The following is a 19,903-nucleotide window of genomic DNA, read 5'->3' as shown; positions in this document are numbered from 1 at the left end:
GGCCAAGGACCCATCACTTCCCTTATCCTTTTTGCCACTGAAGGATTTTGAACAGAAGAAGATGGGATCAATGTTACATTTCCATAAATACTGAGAGCCCCCACATGGATTAGCTGTGAGCGTGGACTCCAGCACTGAGACGGGGTTCAAATCTGAGCTCCCCTTCTCACTCTTTATATGGCCTTCCACAATTACTCCCTTTCCTATGCCTCAATCTGCTCATCTCTGAAATAGGCTCCTAGAGTGGATTGAGGAACTCATGGAACAATGCAGTGTTCTATGTCCCATGGCACTCTGGTGGGGCGGGGAGAGGCTGACTGAGGCAGGGAGACAGGAGCTGGTGCAGGAACCACAGCAGGAAGAGCTGGATGGAAGGTGGGGGAGACAGGACGTGGTACAAAGCAGGAGACACAGGAGGCAGGAACACAGAGGATGGAAATGGCAGGTGACCAGTGGGATGGGGGCCTGAGAAAGGGCAGCTCCCCATGGAGGCTCTGGTCTCTGTCTCGGGCAACCTGGAGGACAGCGCTCCCGCCTCACACAGGGGGTCCTGGAGGATGGTCAGGTGAGGGGATGACAGGGAGTAGGAGAGCATCAAGACCCTTCCCCTGCTCTGTCTTCTGAGATGCAGATCACACATCACAGGGTCTGTGGCCCTCGGTTACATTTATTTTACACTCTGGGTCTCACCACAGGTCCCACAGCAAGGCCATGTCTCAATGCCTGCTGTGTTCAAGTCTGCTCAGGTTCTAAGAGTAGGTGGGGGAAAGGAAAAGGAGGGAGGGTCGAGCTATTGAGTGATGGATGAAAACACAAACGATAATCACATTATTTTACCTGCTTCAGATTCAGGAGGAGAATAAAACTGACCATCTGAAAGACCACCAGGTATAAGTGCTGCCCTCTCTGAAGCATCCTGAACTATCAGGAGTCCTAGAAGAGAAGAGATTGAGTTGCTGGGGATGATGGCACAATTCTGGGAGCTTCTTGGCAAGGTTAACCAAAATAAAATGCTGCTATCATTACATTAAAAAGAAGTCTTGGCAAAAAGCTAAGCTCTGTTCAAATCATGACTACCAGAATCTTCCTTCTGGCCTGCTCCCTAACCACTCTCAGGAGACTAACCTGGGGAAACACTTACTGTTTTCCTCTTCTGCCTCTTGAGGTAAGACTTTGAAATCCAGGAACCACGTCTCAATCCAGGCAAGGAGAAATGAAATGATGGGCAGCACGTAGCCGAAAGCCCCTTGGGAGAAAAGCTGGAAGGACAGACGTGACGAGGAGAGGGACATGCAGTTACCGGGAGCTCACACTGGAAAACGAGGCTTCGCCATTAGAGACGATAATTGTAAGAAAACGTGGGAGGCTGTACCTTTGAGAGGATCACCTTTGCGAGTAAAAAGGCACTGGTCACTGCTGTTGTCAACTGAAAGACACATAATCCAGCACCATTTGAATTAGACATTTGACATTGGGAAGGCACCTGCTCCCAAGACACCTGTCTGAGTGAGAAGCTTCTAATGCCTGGAGAAGCTCTGCCAGGCTGGGCTCCTGCCCACATCACTCTCTCCAGCTCCTGAACATGCACTGGGCCTACGTGGGCTTCTCCGTGGTGCCCCATCCCTCCCTGGCTGCTGGTGCTCTCCCTCCTCCCAGGGTCCAGCAGGCTAGTGTGTTGGCAAACTAAGTTTTGTCCCCCACAAGGTGCAACAGGCAAAGGCAGTCTCCCCACAGAAGGGACCCCTGAAATGTAGAGGCAGCACTCCCCTTACTGGTTGGGGACCCAGAGATCATCCCACAGGACCTGGGCCTTGTCCCTCCATCCACCAGCTAGGACTCCTAGTAACAGGAATGCTGTCTGGAGTGATGCCGACAGTAGCCCGACTCACAGCATGGGGTTGGGGGGGACATTGAATGTGAAGCTCTGTACGTATTAAGACAGCTGCAGAGTCAGTATTTGTTAGCAATTCACAGCGTGCGCACACACACACCCCCCAGTCAAAGTAAGCTCTCTGGAAGAGGAGGCATTTTACATTCCGACACTCATTAACTTTATAGGCTGACATTTAGTACCTTTTCAGGTACTAGGTGAGTCCTCCTTCCAGTTGCCTGATCCCTCACTGTGAATGTTTTTAAAACGAAAAATCAAAAATAATCAAATGGATGTGCTAATCATGATTCATCGCTTCATAACTTGGTTTAGATATTGAAGATACTTGGGATGCCTGGGTGGCTCAGTCAGTTAAGTGTCTGCCTTCGGCTCAGTTATATCCCAGGGTCCTGGGATCAAATGCCGCATCGGGCTCCCTGCTAAGTGGGGAGTCTGCTTCTCCCTCTCCCTCTGCCTGCTGCTCCTCCGGCTGTGTGTTCTCTCTCTCTTCCTCTCTGATAAATAAAATCTTCAAAAAAATTTAAAATAGATATTGAACATACTTCCTAAAAAGTTCAGACTTTCACTGAAAGTCACTCTCTCCTCTGAAACAAATACTGAGACTGACAGTCTGACAAACACTAGTGTACATTAAGGAGATTTGGAGTAGAACGTCTTAAATGGGATGGCTGTAGAAAACTGGGAACGGACAATCACAGCAGTTGGTTATCAGCAAAAATGTATTCAGGAAAGGGAATCAAGTCTGGCTAACACCGTCAGCCTACAGCTGAGACACATTAGCATGGGGCTCAGCTGATGGTCCGATGTCAGTCCCATGATACTGTGGGTGCTCGGGAGAGATGCCCCAGGCCAGTGCAGCTCCTGGTGGACTGTGTCTTAGAAGGGAGTCTGTCCCTCTTAGAAGGGAGTCTGTCCCCAGCTGGGCAAGCCATGCGGGCCCCCACACACACCCCAAGGCCTCACTCCAGGAGCAGGTCTACAGGCACTCCTAAACAGGTCTCTCCAGCTGGGGGAGTTCAGCATTCCTCCCCATACACCTGCCTTATCAGAGTGCTCCAAAGGGTGAGTGTTCAGACATCTGTGAAAATGGCAAAAATAATTGAGGCAGAATGGCTTATAATTCTTCTTTTAACCAGTTAATATTTACTGACAGTGAAGAGCAGGTGCCAAGCTCCGTGTCAGATCCAAGAAACAGAGATGAGCAAAAACACCACTGCCTTCGGGGCTTCTGGGTGGCTCAGTCAGTTAAGTGTCCAAACCTTGGTTTCAGTTCAGGTCCTGATCTCAGGGTGGAGAGATCAAGATCAGTGTCCAGCTCAGCACTCAACTGGGAATCTGCTTCAGGTTCTCTCTCTCTCTCTCCCCCCTCCCTGCATTCCCTCTCTCTCTGTGTCTCTAAAGTAAATAAATCTTTAAAAATGCCACTGCCCGGGCACCTGGGTGGCTCAGTGGATTGAGCCTCTGCTTTTGGCTCAGGTCATGGTCTCAGGGTCCTGAGATCGAGCCCTACATCGAGCTCACTGCTCGCCAGGGAGCCTGCTCCGAGCAGACCGCCCGCTTCTCCTCCTCTGCCTGCCTCTCTGCCTACTTGTGATCTGTCTCTCTCTCTCTCTCTGTCAAAAAAATAAATAAAGTATTTAAAAAAAATTAAAATGTCACTGCCTTCAAGAAGTCTGAAGGCAACAACTAAAAGGAACATGGAACTTTTCCCTTTAATATTGAAGGGAGGGGATAAAATAGCAAGAAAGCCAATTATCAAAATAAGCAGAGAACAAGTCGTGAAAAATTACCAAGCAGTTTCAACCAAAGGGGAAATTTTCTAAGTATCTTTGTGCACCAGGGCTGATTTCACCACTCATTTGCAAAATGAGGCAGAGGGTGTGCTGGTGCTTGGCCAAGAATCACTGCTGGGGCTCTACGTTCCTCATCCGGCTCAGAGTCCACCAAGGCGAAGCTAGTTACTCATCACCTCTGGAATCACCACCACCCCAGCGCATCGAACCTCCTGAAGGGTGGAGGCAGGGGACTCAGGAAAAGCTAGCAGAGTTCAACCCAGAGGAAAAGCGCATTTTCTCCCAGCCTGTCCCTGCTGTGAGCAGGCCTGGGCCACCAGCATTGGACGGGATGAACCAGCCACACAGACATACTCACCGCTATGGCCCACCAGTGGCGCAGTCTGCATACAGCATATGCAAGTATTAACACTTTAAATCGAAAAACTGCCAAGAGCTACATTAAAAAAAAAAAAAAAAAAGACAAGGTAAGTTTTTAAAAAGAGATACAAGTATCAAATAACTGAGTTTTATGAAGAACTCAACAGAGTGTCTTTACTATTCTAATTTAACTTGAGATGGGCACTGGGCTGTAGACCCATATTTGGATCTCTGCTTGAGAATCTATGCAGTACTGCCCAAATGAGAATTCAAATTCACGTCCCATTAGCAACACAAGAATATATAATTACATGTTTTATTTTTCCTTTCTGTTTGAGTGCACATATATTTCTGATATCCTTTTAAGACTGGAGAAAATGTTCTGAAAGTTGACTTTTCCACTCCTGGTATAAACACCTTTGGAAGATACCAGGTTCTTAGTAAAGTCCACTGCAGAGCTCTAGGTTTTGGGGTTATTGGGACAGTTCTATCCAAGTAACTACCACCCGGTTATTCAGGGTGGCTCTGGGACTTTTGTGAAATCCTTTATGTGTATTATTATCCCATGTAATCCCTTCCTTAACAATCCCATGCATCAGCTACTGTCTTAATCCCATTATACACAGAAGGTGGTAGAAATAGTGTACAAGGTCACACAACTCCTTAGAGAGGAAGAAGAGGACTTGAACCCTAGCCGCCAGACTACTGAGCCACTACATCACAACTGTCTTCGTAATTCTCATCATTTAAGAAATACACATAGAGGGGCGCCTGGGTGGCTCAGTGGGTTAAAGCCTCTGCCTTCAGCTCAGGTCATGATCCCAGGGTCCTGGGATCGAGCCCCGCGTTGGACTCTCTGCTCCCCAGGGAGCCTGTTTTCTCTCCCCCCCGCCTCTCTCTGTCTGCCTCTCTGCCTATTTGTGATTTCACTCTGTCAAATAAATAAAATTAAAAAAAAATACACATAGAATAAGATTTTACCCATTTTCCCTTTGGAAGGCATGCCTACTGTTAGCAGGGAGAAGTCAGGTGACTCTTGAGCAGTGCCTGAGGGCAGGGGTCTGCCAAAAGTTCCTCACTAATCAATTCTGCCAGAAGGCTGGAGGCTGACAGTCTTTTCGAGGCCACTGACCAGAGAACTATACTACAATTCTTTTATGTAAATGAAGGTCACAAGTTACGCTTTGTTTTTAATTTGCTGTTTTCATTAAAAATGTGTTTTCCAGGGCGCCTGGGTGGCTCAGTGCGTTAAGCCGCTGCCTTTGGCTCAGGTCATGATCTTAGGGTCCTGGGATCGAGTCCGGCATCGGGCTCTCTGCTCAGCAGGGAGCCTGCTTCCCTCTATCTCTCTCTCTCTGCCTGCCTCCCCATCCACTTGTGATCTCTCTTTGTCAAATAAATAAATAAAATCTTTAAAAAAAAAAATGTGTTTTCCAACAGTCTGCAAACTGTTTAGCCTCTCTATTCATTCCAGCTCTATCCCTGCATTCTGGGTTTGGCAAAAAGGGTCTTCATCAGCCCTCTATCTCAAAGTCTCCCAGGCCCCAAGGTTTCCTGGAGGCTGTGTCCATTTCCCAGGCCAGGCATGCCAGTCCTTCTAGTCTAAACTAATGGGCCCTGCCTATTTGGCCATTACCACTGACTTCTCCAGCATAAAGGACAGACAACCCTCAGAGATCTGGCTGGTAGATTAGCCTGGTTTCTTGGCTGAGGCTATTTTAAGATAAATTCAGCAAGAGAAAGAAGAGAAAAAAAGAGAAATCCATCTTGCTATTATATGTCAATAGTTTTAGGAGAAAGAAATGGGATCTAACATGCTCTGCCCCCAACTTCAATGACCTGGGTGGGTCGAGACACAGCACCAAAGAATCTCAATTTCCTCATCTGGAAAAATGAGGGGATTAAATTATATTAGCGGTTCTCTAAATATTCTGCAGCAACCAAACACCTGTTCAACACAATCTTACTGGAAACAGACTGTACAGATTAAAACAAAACTACCTGGGTTACACAAGGCTGATGAAAGGGAACCCTAACCTCTACTTATTAGGAGGCCTACCTCCTTCTCCATACACAATTCTGCAGGTCCCTTCAGAAATAAAACAACAAAAAAGCCTTTCTAGTGTAGTTTGAAAACCACCAAAAATATAATTACTCAATTATTAAAATTCTCAACCAAAAATAATGATGATGGTAGTAACTGAGGATGGTTCTCTGAGCTCATTGCTCATTGGGCAAATGTTTTCCATGCATTATTTCATTTACTTTTAAGAACTAGGATGACAACATTTTACATACAAAAAAACATACATACATACAAAAAAACTGAAGTTTAGGCCCAATATATTAAAGACATACAAACAGTGATAACGTTGTGAATCAAACCCAGGTTTTTCTGACTTTAAGTGTCCTGCTCTTCCTAACCATTATGCATAACGATTCTAAAAGTAATAAAACAAGTAGGTAAAATGAATTTGGAAGAATTCACTGTGAATATTGCCCATACTGCATCTAACACAATGTTAGGATCTGATTTACTTACACCATAAACTATAAAGAAAATACCAGGGAGGTGTACCAAGCCCAGTGAGAGTCACAGTATGTCCTAGAAGACTGTAAGCATTCCTTTGAATGAAATGAAGGCCTCATCGACAGAGAATTGAATCTTTGCAATTCTACAACTGGCTGGTGTTGCCCAGGATTCCCAACAGCTCATTTTCCTCAAGAACTCCAATTACCGAAAAATGTAACATAGTATCATTATTATCACTCACAAATCTATCTCAAGGCAGAAAAGGAATGGCATTTTCTTCATGTTATTATGTAAAATGGGGAATTTTCCTGTTAGAGATTAGGGTATGTCGCTGGCTTCTATGAAAAGAATGAAGGCTCTCCGTCAAGAAAAGCAGAATGGCTCCTTATGCTGCCTTTTCTTATCTCTCGTTAATCATGCCCTTCTTTCCTGTGACCAGACAATTCCTTATAAAGAGAGCGCAAGTACACTGACTGGGCCAGAAACTGAGGGGAAAGGAAGGCCCGTGTTCCAGTGAGGGAAAGAGAATGGCATAGAATGTGCAATCTGTTCAGAGGAAATTTGCCTGGGGGTTACAGATGAATCCTATCTGAAATGAAAAGTAAAACAGGAAATACTTACGAATATATCAAAATAAGAGGAGTAGTAGTCATACTGCACCACCTCCTTCTCTAATGTGTTCTCAATGCCTCCATTCACCTGGGAAGCAGAGTGAGAAGTAAAAATGAGATTCATATGGGAAAACAATACAAGAAAACATACAAGTAAGGTATCGGAAGCACTCTTCTGCCTACCTTCTCAGAACCCTGGAATGTTGAAATAGGAGAAAACTGACACACTCCTAACTCAGACAGAAAAATGCCAGAAGAGCATTTCCCACTTCAATTCTTCATTCATTCATTCGACAAATGCATGTGCATCATGAGAAACAATGCCTTGTTTGTCATTCCTATTTTGGCAAACTAAAAATGTTAAAAAAATGATCCTTTTTCTCTTCTAAGATAAAGTCTTCAATCAAACCAATGTATAATTTTAAGGAAGACAATTCACATTCATCCAGTTCTGCCCTCTCTGGCCACACTCCACTGTTTCAGCTCTGGAAGGCCAACAGCTCCTCTGATCTTAGCAAAGGTCAATGACATAAGATAGAAGTATAGATGTTCTCCCTGGTTTTTCTTTTTTATTTGTTCCTGGCATTTGAAAATCCTGCACTCTCATCAACTTTCATATAGATATTTAATTTGATAGATAATGCAATGAGGGACAGACTAGACCTATAATCATATGTGTAGAAGTTACAGTTAAATGATGAAAATCAGACCTAAGATGACAAACTTTCTCTCCTCTCCCAATTCTCCTATCAAGATGACTTTTAAGTGAGCAAGTTCAGAACTCTACATATTACACACTTACAGAAAACATTTTTTTTTTAATCAAGTAATGGAATGTGTGTCTGACAGCTAAGGCAGCACCTAAGCAGACACTAGAATTGTTAGGGTCCGTGGATTAGGAAACATGACGTAAATTCTCATTTCCAGTCTGGAGTACAGACATTGTTTGTCCTGGCAAACTGATGGACATGATCTGAAAAAGGACAAAGTGAAGGGCGGTGGACCCAAGACCTGGATAAAGGCGGAGAAAATTAATAGAGAACATCTTTGCAAGGTTTGCTAACTGGTCAAACTAGAGTTAAAGTTCCAACAAAGAAAAAGGATCCTCTTGGCTAGGAAAACTTTAAAAGTATTTGCATTTGTTATTCAAATGAAAGTACGCCATAAACACCATCGGGTACTTTAAAACTCCCTTAAGGAGGTTTAGATTTCTGCGTAATTTCTGCAGATTGCCCACTGACCTGGTTGAACACAGATCTTTACAAGAAAATAGAATGGAAAACTTGGGAGCAAAGAGAAAACCAATGTAGTCTTCTCACTGTGTCTCTCCAGACTAAGAAAACTTAGCACTAAAATATTAAAAGAATGATTATTCCAGAACACCTGGGTGGCTCAGTTGGTTGGGCAGCTGCCTTCAGCTCAGGTCATGATCCCAGAGTCCTAGGATTGGGTCCCACATCAGAATCCTAGCTCCATGGGGAGTCTGCTTCTCCTGCTGACCTCCCCTCTCATGCTCTCTCTCAAATAAATAAATAAAATCTTTTTAAAAAATGATTATTCCAAATGATTTATAGCAAAGAGGAGTTCTCTAAGGCACAGAGACTACCCTCCTAGCTGAGAGAACCAAAATGAACCTGCTGATACAGTCTTTAATAAACAGCCAGTAGAAAAAGGGTTTCTATGACATCTGTACTTTAAAAAACACTGACTGGGGGCAGGGGTCACCTGGGGGCTCAGTCAGTTAAGCAACCAACTCTTGGTTTCGGCTCCCCACATCAGGCTCCACCCCCAGCATGGAGTCTGCTTGGGATTCTCCCTCTCACTCTGCCCCTCCCCCCACTCGTGCTCTCCCACTCTTTCCTTCTCTAAAATAAATAAATCTTTAAAAAAATAATAAAATAAAAGACTCTGATTTTGTTACCTTTAAATAGAGAAATCTAAAATCTACATCTCTACCTCCAACTTGTACTCTAAATTCCTTATTTCAAAATCTTTGTCTCAAAATGTACCCCATAGACTCATCTTTAGTTTCATATGGAACCTCTTCTCACAGTTCTGACAGAGCTCGCCGATTCTTCTACCGTCCATCATTAGAAATCTTAAGAGTCGTTTCTGGACATGAGGGATAATAAAATCAGCATATCTGTAAGTCTATCAGCATACTTTTTTTTTATGAGTATGTCTCTCAAATCAGTTTTTTCCTTTCTATTCCTACTACCTTACATGGGATTTCTTTCATAGCTTCAGAGCCAATCTGTCCCTAATGTAATCCAACTGGTAAACCACTGCCACAAGATCTTTATCGATTCACCAAGTATTTGCTGAACACTTATTGTCAAGTATGATCCTAAATACAATAAATTCTTAATCTTTAGTAAACAAAACCATATCTCTGTCTTTCTGGAACTTACATTCTAGCAAGGAGAGATGACAAACAAGAAAATAAGTGCTCTACAGAGAACAAAACAGGACAGTGGGACAGACTGAGTAAGGGTCGACTGCTCTGGGACCGGTGGTAAATGGAAGCCTTCCCCGTGGTGATATTTAAACTGACAGACACCAGCATGATAAGGAGTCAGACTCTGCATCAAGATAAAGGAAATGAACCATTTCGTGAAGAAGGAACAACTCATATGAAGGTCCAAGACTGAAGGCATCTTGTTCCATTGTGAGACCAGGAGGCAAGTCTGGGATGATCTGAGTAGGCTGGGAACAGAGAGTGGGGAAGGAAGTCTGGACAGGCTTCTTGGAGCTATACAAGCCCAGTTAGGCAATTTTTATTCAAAGTGCCCTGCTAGGGCAGTGAAGGGTTATAAATAGAAAGAACTACCTGATTTGTTTTTACTTTTAGAAGTCCCTCTAGAGGGCGCCAGGGTGGCTCATTCATCAAGTGTCTGCCTTTGGCTCAGGTCATGATCCCAGGGTCCTGGGATCAAGACCGACACAGGGATCCCTGCTCATTGGGAAGCCTACTTCTCCCTCTCCCAGCCCCCTGCTTGTGTTCCCTCTCTTGCTGTGTGTCTCCCTCTGTTAAATAAATAAATAAAATCTTTAAAATGAAGAAATAAAGAAACATTCCTCTGGCTTCTATGAGGAGAACGGATACTAGGAGGGCAAGCATGGAAGCAGGCCAACTAGTTGGGCCTCTGGTAGAGTAGCTTGGAGGAGCGATAACACCGGCTGGGTTGAAGGGGCAACTGTAGAAATGGAGAGGAGAGGTCACATTTTGGATACATTTAGCAGGCATATCTGACAGGGCTTACTTTTCAACTGGATATGGAGTGTGAGAAATACAAAAGAAACACCCAAATTAATCAAGGACGTGTCTTCATTTTTGGCCTCGGCATCTTGTTTCCTTGAAGCAAGGAGGAAAATTGGCTAATGTGGAAGTCACATATGAAGACAAAATATTTTAGTTACAGTTATAATTGCATAGTACAGCTGGGTTCCATTACTCTTCTGAAGACCTAAACACCGTTTGTGCTATTTCTTTTCTCTTTTCAAGACCAACGCCACAAGGCAGTATATGCATTCTATCTCCTCAGCTAAACTTCAACTCTCATATGATTTTTCTGTGGAACCTGCCATACCTGAATCTGAAGCCTATGCCCTGGGACTCAGTAAATGTATAGATAGATATGAAAAAAGAACAATGGATTTGAGTAATTAGAGATTTATAGAGAGACCACAATTCTTAAAAAAAATTTAAAAATAAAAAAATAAAAGCTTGCTAAAAAAAGACAAGATGTGCTATCCTAAAGATCACATATTCTTTTTTTTTAAGATTTTATTTATCTGACAGAGAAAGAAATCACAAGTAGCAGAGAGGCAGGCGGGGAAGGGGGAGGAGGCTCCCCCTTGAACAGAGAGCCCAACATGGGGCTTGATCCCAGGACCCTGAGATCATGACCTGAGCTGAAGGTAGAGTCTCAACCCACTGAGCCACCCAGGTACTCCAAGATCATATGTTCTTGTATGATCTTTTTATTTTACAACTGGGGCAATTTGAAAAGATATATGTATACCTGTGTTTACTGCAGCATTGTACAATAGCCAAGATATGGATATGTCCATCAGCAGATGAATGGATATGTTATATACACACATACATGCGTCCATGCACAAATACAGTATTAGCCATAAAAAAGAATGTGATCCTGCCATCTGCAACAATGTGGATGGACCCAGAGGTTATTTTATGCTAAGTGAAATTAAGTCACTCAGAGAAAGACAAATACTAAGTGATCTCACTCACATGTGAAATTTATGAAATAAGACAAATGAACAAACAAAAAAGAGACAAACCGGGGTGCCTGGATGGCTTAGTCATTAAGCCTCTGCTTGCGGCTCAGGTCATGATCCCAGATTCCTGGGATCAAGCCCCATATTGGGCTCCCTGCTCCGCAGGAGGCCTGCTTTCTGTCTCCCACTCCCCCTGCTTGTGTTCCTTCTTTCTCTATGTCTCTCTCTTTCAAATAAATAAATAAAATCCTCGAAAAGTAAAAAGAGACAACCAAAAAGCAGACTCTTAAATACAGAGAACAAACTGATGGTTGCCAGAGGAGCGGTTGGGTAGGGTGATGAGTGAAACAGATAGAGGGGATTAAGAGATATAAACTTCCAGTTATAAAGTATGTAAATCACAGAGATAAAAAGTACAGCACAGGAAATACAGTCAGCAAGACAGCAATAAGGTTCCTTGGAGACAGATGATGACCACACTGATTACAGGCCCTGAGTAATGCAGAGGAACGCTGACTCATGTTATATACCTGAAACTGTGATAACACTGGTCATTATATTTCAATAAAAAATTAAACAGAAATTAATTTTTATTTCTTAATTGCTAGGTCTGGTGATTTTTCATGTATAACATGTTGCACACAGATGAACACTGATCCCCTCTGATGCATAAGAACAGCGTGCAGTCCACTTCACTTCCATTTCAATTTTGTTGAAGCAGTAAGAAAGGGGGGGAAGTGAGAGTGTGATCCATGAACCCCACCACAGTTCTACCCCCATGATTTCCATCACTTAAAAGCAGGGAGTGATATTAGTGGTAAATCAATAAATACTTTGATTTTGTGCTGTTATTTAAATAACTTTTACGTGAGCTCCCTGAAAACTGCTACTGTGCTTTCCTGTTAAATGATGGATCAGATTCGAAACTAGTTTTCAATTTTGGAAAACATCTTACTCCTTTGAAAAATACATTAATTTAAATATTGTCTTTAATGTATACATGTGGAACAAATAATAAAAAGAGATACTCTAAATTAATGTGTCCTATCACTGGCTTGTTTGATTTTAAACAATTCTTCCTTGTGAGAGAAGCATTCTGGAAGAGTTACCTATTTGTTGGTAAGGAATATAAACAGAGCCAAGGTTTTAGGGGCAAACAGACATACTGGGTTAAATAAAATATATTATTAAAATGTATTTTATCTGTTTATTTTTACATTTATTAATATAGCAACTAGAGAACTTAATCATCTACGAGGCTTACATTATATTGCCATTGGACAGTACTTACTGGTCTAGATAATTTTATTTGGCAATATAACCGCAAAGACTCGATGAGAAGGGGACAAACCTCCGAATGGTTCTAGAACATTTTTTCAATAACATATTAATTATCTCTTTGTGAAAAAGTAAAGAATACATGTATGGAAAATCTTAAACATGGGGATTAGAAAAGTAAATGTAACATCTAAAACGTATTCCAGAGGCAAGAAAAGGGCCAGGAAATAAATACTTTTGCCTTTGTGGCCCAATATTCAACTCAACCACTTAGCACAAAAGACAGCCATAAACAACAGGCAAACAGTAAGGGCTGGGCTGTGTTCCAATGAAACTGTATAAAAACAGGCCAGCTGAATTTGAGCCCCAGGCTATAGTTTGTTAACTCCTGATATAGAGCAAAATACTGTGAATTCAAATTCCAAAGTGAGTTTTAAATGAACAGGCTCTGCTTTAAAACATGACAGTACAGAACAAGAAAAGTCAAAATCATCTGGAAAAGAGCAATATTACTCCCTCTGGAAAAAAGACAGTTTTCACTAAAGAAAGAAATGATGAGAAAAATAAAATTGTTTGTGTCTGGAAACAATTCTTATGTAGAGCCATGGGGAAAACCACTTACATTTAACTCTATTATCCAGAGTAATGTTACAAATAAGAGGTCAAAGGTGACAAACAAACAGAAAGTCCTCCTGACATCAGATATCCCTTTCTTTTCCCTTCCTTCATAAGACTCGATCCTGGCCATGAGGTGTGTGGGGTTGATGGAATGAACATCGCGCAAAGAAGCGTGAGAGCTCTGACTCCCTGTGAGAGCGTTCTCCATGTCTTCTTGCAGGGGGTTCATCCTGGAGGAGGGTTAAAGAAGCCTTTCTCCAACTTCACCATCCCTAGAGAGAAGAGAGTTTTGTGTTAAATCAGAGCTCACCTAAGACCACCATGCCACCCCCCTACTAGACAACTGTTTCTCTGAGAAACAGTGTCTTAACTGAAGACATTTTTCTGATGAAGACATGAAGAGAAAGTGAAATGAGAAGCAATTCTTGATGTTATCAATATTATAAAAGAGCTTTATTTCATTCATTTCTGAATGAAATAAAGAAGAACGCAATTTACAGAATTAAAGACAGAAGACAGAATGCTAACCACATCAAGAAAGGTCTCAGTGATAACCTGAAGGCCAGTTCCTTTGCTGGGCCCTAGAGAAAACCTCTCCAACTCTTGTCATTACTCCTGAACCAGGAATCCATTTCCTGAAAGCTCCCCAGAGAGTTCATAACAAGAATGTGTAAACAAGACAGGAAAAACGTGTTTCCTGAAGAGGAACTGCTTTCCACCAAAGAAAGTATCTAATAAACTGACTTTAGCATTTCCTCATCACCTCATAATGAATAAGCATGTTTCCAGGTCTCTTCTTGGAAAAGAAGTATACACACTTCTAAAGTTCAGCATTCTCCAAATACCTCTGTGCTAATTACACAAGCTACAGCTCTATCTAGAGATCCAGGAACCCCCTTCTCCAACCAAGACCAAGATGTGCTTCTACAGTACAACTAAAAGATTAGTCACCTAAGTGGTCTGGTCTCTTCATGAATGATGGGAAGTCATAAAACAGTATGGTAGATGGCATTACTGTTTGCCAAACATTCCTGCTTCCCTCCTATAGCACCTCTCCCCATCGGAGTTTCTATACCACAGGCTCTATTGACCTCATGTGCCTTTCTTTGGCCAAGGGAATGCAAGCAGAAGTTCATGTGCCACTCTTTTTTTTTTTTTTTAGATCTTATTATTTATTTGTTTGTTTGTCAGAGAGGGAGAGAAATAGGGAGAACACAGGCAGGCAGAGCGGCAGGTAGAGGCAGAGAGAGAAACAGGCTCCCCGCTGAGCAAGGAGCCCAATGCAGGACTCGATCCCCGGACCCTGGGATCATGACCTGAGCTGAAGGCAGCTCCTTAAGCAACTGAGCCACGCAGGCATCCCTCATGTGCCACTCTTGTCTAGATCCAGGAACCATGCACTAGTTCTCTTTGCTTTTGCCAGTGACCAGCAATGGCCAGATAAGAAGAGGATTTTCAAATCTATGTCATTAAAGGTTGGCTTAGTGATTATCTTCAAGCAAGAGGGAGGGAATAGCAACTAGAGCTCACAAGTTTGGTCAAATTCCATTTCTTGGCCTGAGTAGTGCTAGCATGGCTCTGCCCACTTAATGATAATCTACTGATGTAGGTAGTAGCTTCAGCAGTGTATTGATTTGTGAATATTCAAAATGCTGTACACCTATGTACATACACATATATTGTCTACATGTCTCTACATGATATCTCTACATGTGAAGTAGACTTTATCACTTTATCATTATACGTCTATAACAGTTCCAACTAGAAAACAATCTAAATATCTAACAAGGGATTAGATAAATCATAGTACAGCCACAGTAGTTATTAAAATAAATACTTAGAAAGTATGTGTACTTAGAAAAATGTCTGTTTTAATAGTAACTTGACTAAAATCTGAATATTAAACAAAACACAGAGTACGTTCACAACTTCGTAAAAATAAAACCAAATTTTTATAAGAATGTATCTATGAAACATACCAAATCTTAGTACTGATTATCTTTGCCTGATATCAGAACCCCCCGCACTTTTACCTTTTCCATATTTTCAGATTCCCTATTTTGCACATATTGTATTTACAGTAGGAAGGATTATATTAAAATGTAAAATTGTTATAGTCCTGGACAGATGTCCCAGGTCTCTATAAGGCTCTTCCCTCCCTTCTCAACACATCTGGGTGACAGTAGATAACATCACCTTGGACATTCTGAAATGCTCAATAGGAGTCCAATTCAGTGCTTTATAAAATAAAATACAAATTTCCAAAAATTGAAGCATTTCTACACAATTTATTTCTCAATGAGATCATTATCATTCTAGGGGAAGGAATACCAGTGGGATATTCCCCAGTACAGTTTGCCTTAAAACAAAGCTCTCAAAACACTAAAGTATCTGCCAGGCTTCTAAGAGTTAATTCTGGAACAATAGCTAAAAAGGAATGTAACTGTTTTTTCTGTGGTGAAACACACATTTTAAAGTTCAAAAAGATACTGCAGTTGATCTCTAAATTTCAACCTGGATAAATAAAGACATATTTCTGTAGCCCTGCATTCTACATAAGAAAAAGCAATCTAAGTAGTTTTTAAGCCAATCTAATATTCTATTAGCAAGTATATTTAAAAATTAATTTAAATTTTTGGTCTACTAAACTGTATAGACAATCCAATAAATTCACAACTGAAACTCAGGACTGTATTTAGGAAGAAAATCACTTCTAAGGTAATTAGATCATTTTCTCAATCTCATCCAGTCCTCCTTCCCTGAACCTACTCCTCATGAATAAAAAATGGTAACGAAGCAAAACACCAACCCTAGAAATCTGAGGCTATTTCAAACTAAAACCTGACATCATACAATGATATACACCTGCCCTGAGAAATGACAATCATTACACTATTTTTCAGGAACATGCACACAATTGCTAACTAGCTAGAATTTACAGATACTTGCATACCTTCAACAATAGTTACCCGAAGCACAGACTGTTGTGAGCAGCTTCCTATCAGATTTAGGACAGAGGGAAATCCTAAAAGGGAGAGAGCTTCCTTTTAATGTATAGAAAAGGATACTATATAAAGCCCCTTTCTACTCTACGGTCATAGGACTTCATGCTAACACTGTTTGAATCCCTAAAGATTCAACTGTGAATTCCTTCAGGAAGAGTTCAGTGAAATGCTCCCCACATTCTAATCTCCAGGCAAGGTCAAGTACATCTCCTCCAAGTTCCCCTAGGACTGTGGATATGCCACTTCTGCTACTGCTTACCACAGTGTGCCCTAATTATCCATTTATTTGCCTGTTTCTCCTGCTAGTCACTATGCTCCATGAAGGCCTTGAATTTGATTTGCACACTCCTGTGCCCCGTGGACTACTACAATAGAGCACTACCACAGAGGAGGAACAATACAACTGGTCAACTAAGTTAATTCTACCATCTATCACAAAGATTAGCACAGAGTCAGCTTTCAACATTCTCTGAAAAGATTACAACTATTTTTCCCCCTAAGGAAGAGCTCAGACAGTCTTCCAGATATAATTTTGGAAGTATTAAATATTCAGTTCTTGGTACCGACAACTTCTCTGGGGTTGGCTTAGGGAAAACAAGCCTCTCTAAAGATGGTGTTAAGCATTGATTAGCTGTATGCACCAGAACCTAAATCTGTAATTCAAGATTTAATCCAACCATGGGGAAAGTATGGGGGAGGAGGAGTAGGGTGGAGAATTATTCTTTAAAAAGAAAAACATCTCCTTATCTTTTTCTGGGATTTGTGTGAGGAGATAAGAATCTCCTTTTGTTGCTTCAGTTATTGAAAATGAGATTCATGTCTTCTTCTCTAGATGAATAACTATAATATTAGCCAGCTACTTCTACAATCACGTTATATTGACACCTCCACAAAATTCAGTGGCTTAACACAATCTACCTTTATTCTCAAGCACACGGGTCTACAGGTTGCCTGAAGTTCAGCTGTTCTAGTGGGGGCCCAGCTGGGAAACTGCTTCTGGAGGCAGAAGAACTTGGCTTCAAACTGTGTGTTGGATCTAGGTCTGATCTTCGTCTTCCTCCTTGGATCAGGACTGTGTGGGTCATGTTCTTTTCACCGCAAGAGCACAGGAAACAAGCTAGATCATGTAAATACACTTAAAATTTCTGTATACATGCTATCTGTTCATAGTCTATTAGCCAAAGTATACCTCAAGGCCATGCCCAAGGGCAGCAGAGCTACCATGTATGCTCCCCTCAAAGAGCAGGAGAATGTAAGTGCATATTTGCTGATTAGTACTCCAATCTAGGACAGCTATCAATGTTCTAAACCCAGGGTTGACAAACTATAGCCTGAAGTTCAAATATGACCTGCTGCCTGCTTTTGATTACCAGGTTTTATAGGAACGCCACCACAACCATTCTTCCAGTCTATTGATGCTTTCACATGAAGATGGCAGAGGTGAATTGTCCCAACAGAAACCAGACTTTATGATGGGCATTTTTCTAGAAAGAGGGATTACTGCTTTCATTAGCTTCACAAAGGAGACCCAGGTGAGATTTAGTTGTTGGATTAGCAAAAATAGGCTAATTGATGAATATTCATTTTTCCAATGCATGCTCTGATTGTATGACTGGCAAGAACCTATGATTCATTCTAATTTCTCCACCCGTTGTTCTAGTGACACCACAGGTTAGGGACAGACCGTATTTTGGCTCCCTGGGGCCACTTCAGCAGTGCTTACAACATCAACATGCTGCTCTTTGCTCTCTTTCCTTAATTCCATACTACCAGAATTGGAGAAGAATTCTGTCCCATCTATGTTGGTAGTTTCTTAAATGATGACATCCGTCCCAAGTGGAAAAAACAAAACAAAACAAAAAGAACTCGAATCCTTTCTGTTTCCAAGAGGAATTGCTCACATCTCCAGGATTCTGCCACGGCACCCATCCCCAGGCTGGGTGCAAAGCTGAGGCACAACTTCAACTCCATGGGCTTCAGCACAGAATTGATACTATCAGATGGTAAAAAGGAGCTGCTCTGGGCACTGGCTACCACTGCTAGCATCATACAGGAGTCCCACAGTTTCCTATACCTTCCTAGAGGAGGAGAGTGAGCCTCTGGGCACCCACAGGTGGCCTCAAACCACATCTTTCAACCAAACTACCCAGCCTCCTTCTCTGCACTACTTCTGGCAACAGCCAGGACACTGTATGTTCTCCTTGAAGAGAGTGTCAGAATAACAGACACTAAAACCATTTCTTTCAGACAGACTTTAGCCATCATCTTAACCAAAGGCCTAGGGAGCAGAGTTGCCTTATAGACATGTTTTGCTTGGTCTTGCACAGTGTTGCTCAAGATTTTGAACTAATTGCGGACATTTTAAATAATGAATTTTCATGTAAAAATCCAGATTTCTAGATTCTCTTGAAAAGTTAAACACAGAACCACTAGTCCTGCATTTCCTTACCATGACAATAAGGCCAAGAAGCTGCTGACCTCCTTAGAGGCAGTAAGATGCCCTTTCCACTTGGCCTCAGTTTGACCTAGCCTGGAGGCATTTGAGTTTTTCACTCTAATCTAGTCCACTCTCTTGTTTTAAAGGTAAGAAAATGCATTAACACCTGGAGACTCTCTTATCACATTGTTTCAAAGCTTTCTTCATGTTTGTTATTAAAGTTATTTTTGTCTATAAAACAAATGTATGCTTAAAGATTAAAAAAAAAAAAGAAGGAAGAATCTGAGGCCTCTGTGGATTATAGGGATGTGCCCATATTTTAAGGATTTAAAATTTAGTTTAGGATTAAAACTGAGGTCTTCTACGTCTTTCTTCCCCATCACTCAGCCTCCTCCCATATTACTAGACGGAAACAGGAGGTACATCAGGAGGTGTTTAAATGGACTTGGGGATGCAGGCACCGAATTTGAGAATCCCGAAAGACAGGGCTACCTCAGCTATGCCCACTCTACCCTAGGACTGGGTTTCTTTGGGAGCAGGGAGCAGCCTGAGCTAGCTAGCCTCTTGCAAGGCCCACATGGGATAAGATCTAGTTTACTGTGGTAGAAGTCCCATCTAGAGCCTAAAGGCTCCAAGATGAAACAGCTAGAACTAGAAATAGGAATACTGAGGGGATAACCTGACATTTACAAACATGCCTTGCCAGTATAAGAAACATAGAGGCTTTAGAAATTAAATATACACAGAAAGAGAGGCAGTGGGAAGGAAGCCACAGCTAATTTGAAGTATCAGAAAACATAAAACCACTTTCATATTTTAAGGATATCAGTATGAGGTGAGCAAAGTTCTGCCATGCCTAAGAAGAGCTTGATAACCTACATGTCAAATGCAATCAATTATTAACCTTTCCTAAAATATAAATTTCTACTTAATGTTTGCTTCAATGAGGCTGCTTATGTTTTTTTAAAACTTCCAATGTTGTTTGTAGATAAGATGTTCTAAACAAAGAAAAGAGTAAAATTCATTGTCCTATACTTCATGTTGTTGATTCTACCCTGTAAAGTAAAAGCCAGGCAGAACTCTGATGAAAGTGGCTTCAGAAAGACTAGCAGGGGACAAGGTTAAGCAGTTGACA

General features: G+C 41.8%; 1 protein-coding gene across 2 annotated transcripts in view; it reads right to left on the bottom strand.

Moving 5' to 3' along the window:
• The window catches only part of STARD3NL (STARD3 N-terminal like), a 53,713-nt gene that overhangs the window by 11,098 nt on the left and 22,712 nt on the right, over window positions 1–19,903 (bottom strand). For both annotated transcript variants that reach the window (XM_059397079.1, XM_059397077.1), the window contains 6 exons: window positions 13,331–13,598; window positions 7,199–7,276; window positions 4,043–4,120; window positions 1,373–1,426; window positions 1,142–1,259; window positions 838–933 (listed from right to left, as the gene is read on the bottom strand). In XM_059397079.1, coding sequence (XP_059253062.1) covers window positions 838–933; window positions 1,142–1,259; window positions 1,373–1,426; window positions 4,043–4,120; window positions 7,199–7,276; window positions 13,331–13,555 — 649 coding nt within the window. In that variant the 5' untranslated portion in view covers window positions 13,556–13,598. The remainder of the gene's footprint in view (window positions 1–837; window positions 934–1,141; window positions 1,260–1,372; window positions 1,427–4,042; window positions 4,121–7,198; window positions 7,277–13,330; window positions 13,599–19,903) is intronic.

Source organism: Mustela nigripes, chromosome 4 (genome assembly GCF_022355385.1).
Source record: "Mustela nigripes isolate SB6536 chromosome 4, MUSNIG.SB6536, whole genome shotgun sequence".
In the NCBI taxonomy this organism is placed as follows: domain Eukaryota; kingdom Metazoa; phylum Chordata; class Mammalia; order Carnivora; family Mustelidae; genus Mustela; species Mustela nigripes.
The sequence above is the reverse complement of the archived record's forward strand: the minus strand, read 5'-3'. Positions and strand labels throughout refer to the sequence as shown.